The following is a 1,166-nucleotide window of genomic DNA, read 5'->3' as shown; positions in this document are numbered from 1 at the left end:
GCTTTATTGAGTTAAAGCCTTCGTGCAGTTTCTACAGCCAAGATTCAAATTTGTGAAACATTTATTTTTTTTAGTTTTGAAAACAAAAAAAAGTGTGATTTATCTGATTTTTCCATCAAGTCACCATCATACCAGATCTTTCTGAGCTAGATTTGGCCGTACAAACTTGAAACTGGCAGTTTAATTGTCCTTTGCCCTCATTTTCACTAAGGAAATAAATGTTTCAGTGAATGCCTTTAAATGCACAAAAAAATCTGTTTCTTTTTTTTGCTCTTATTCCAAAAAGATAATATTCCTACCAGGTAGTTTACATGGCTTATGAATTATTATAAATATATGCCACTGATACTCCCGTCTACATGCAGCTGTGAATACTCCAATTAATGTGCCATTTATTTTGCTTCTTTGCATCAAAATAGGATTTTTTCAGTATTTTGTCAGTATTGCGATGTTTGTCCATATCCTAAAAACCTATTGATACCGTAGTTTTTGATAATGTTTAAAAGAAGTTGCATTTCTCTTTTGGGCACGCATCTCTACCCCAGACTGCAAACTAACTGCTACAAGTATCCTTCTTAAACACACATAAATACATGAATGTATAAATGAATGAATGAATGAATGAATTTGGGCCTCACTTCTCCGATTGTGTAGTTGAGCTGTCTGGCGCGGACGATCATCTCCATCTGAAAGACGTAGCCTTTGGACACGCACCGCTCCACCAGACTCTCCAGCACAGCCTTCTTATACAACCTGACATCAGTGAGACAGAAACAGCAGGAGTGTGACAAAACACATCCCCAGGCACCAACAATTCAGGACTCAATGGTGCTCATTTCACAACAGTCGCAGCACTTACCTGAAGCTGCCTGTGAGGTCTGAAGCTCCGGGTCTCAGCAACACTTGAGTTAAAAAGTTGGCTCCCCGACTGCAAAGGAGAGACAGAAGACAGAGAGGACAGTCTAAGCTCAGCCTCTGCTCTGCTGTAATCGGGGTCAGTGCAGGACAGCTGTTGGTGACGTGCAGCTACCTGATGAGTTTCCTGCGCAGGTCCCAGCCGTACACGCCTCCGTTGCCTCGGTATCGAGTACCAGACACCAGGTCATAATTACCTTCCTTCTGCTTTCTGACAGACAGGACAAAACGGTGTTAACTAGAGAATTTCT

At 41.3% G+C, this 1,166-nt stretch overlaps 1 protein-coding gene across 1 annotated transcript; it reads right to left on the bottom strand.

Moving 5' to 3' along the window:
* Positions 1–638: 638 nt before the first annotated feature.
* LOC121963838 (dolichol-phosphate mannosyltransferase subunit 1-like) lies at positions 639–1,143 on the bottom strand (the record flags this gene model as incomplete). The annotated part of the gene is made up of 3 exons (XM_042514080.1): positions 639–753; positions 860–928; positions 1,031–1,143. Coding segments are annotated over 3 exons (297 nt in total), but the record flags the coding sequence as incomplete, so codon positions are not given.
* Positions 1,144–1,166: the final 23 nt, after the last annotated feature.

Source organism: Plectropomus leopardus, unplaced genomic scaffold (genome assembly GCF_008729295.1).
Source record: "Plectropomus leopardus isolate mb unplaced genomic scaffold, YSFRI_Pleo_2.0 unplaced_scaffold12777, whole genome shotgun sequence".
In the NCBI taxonomy this organism is placed as follows: domain Eukaryota; kingdom Metazoa; phylum Chordata; class Actinopteri; order Perciformes; family Serranidae; genus Plectropomus; species Plectropomus leopardus.
The sequence above is the reverse complement of the archived record's forward strand: the minus strand, read 5'-3'. Positions and strand labels throughout refer to the sequence as shown.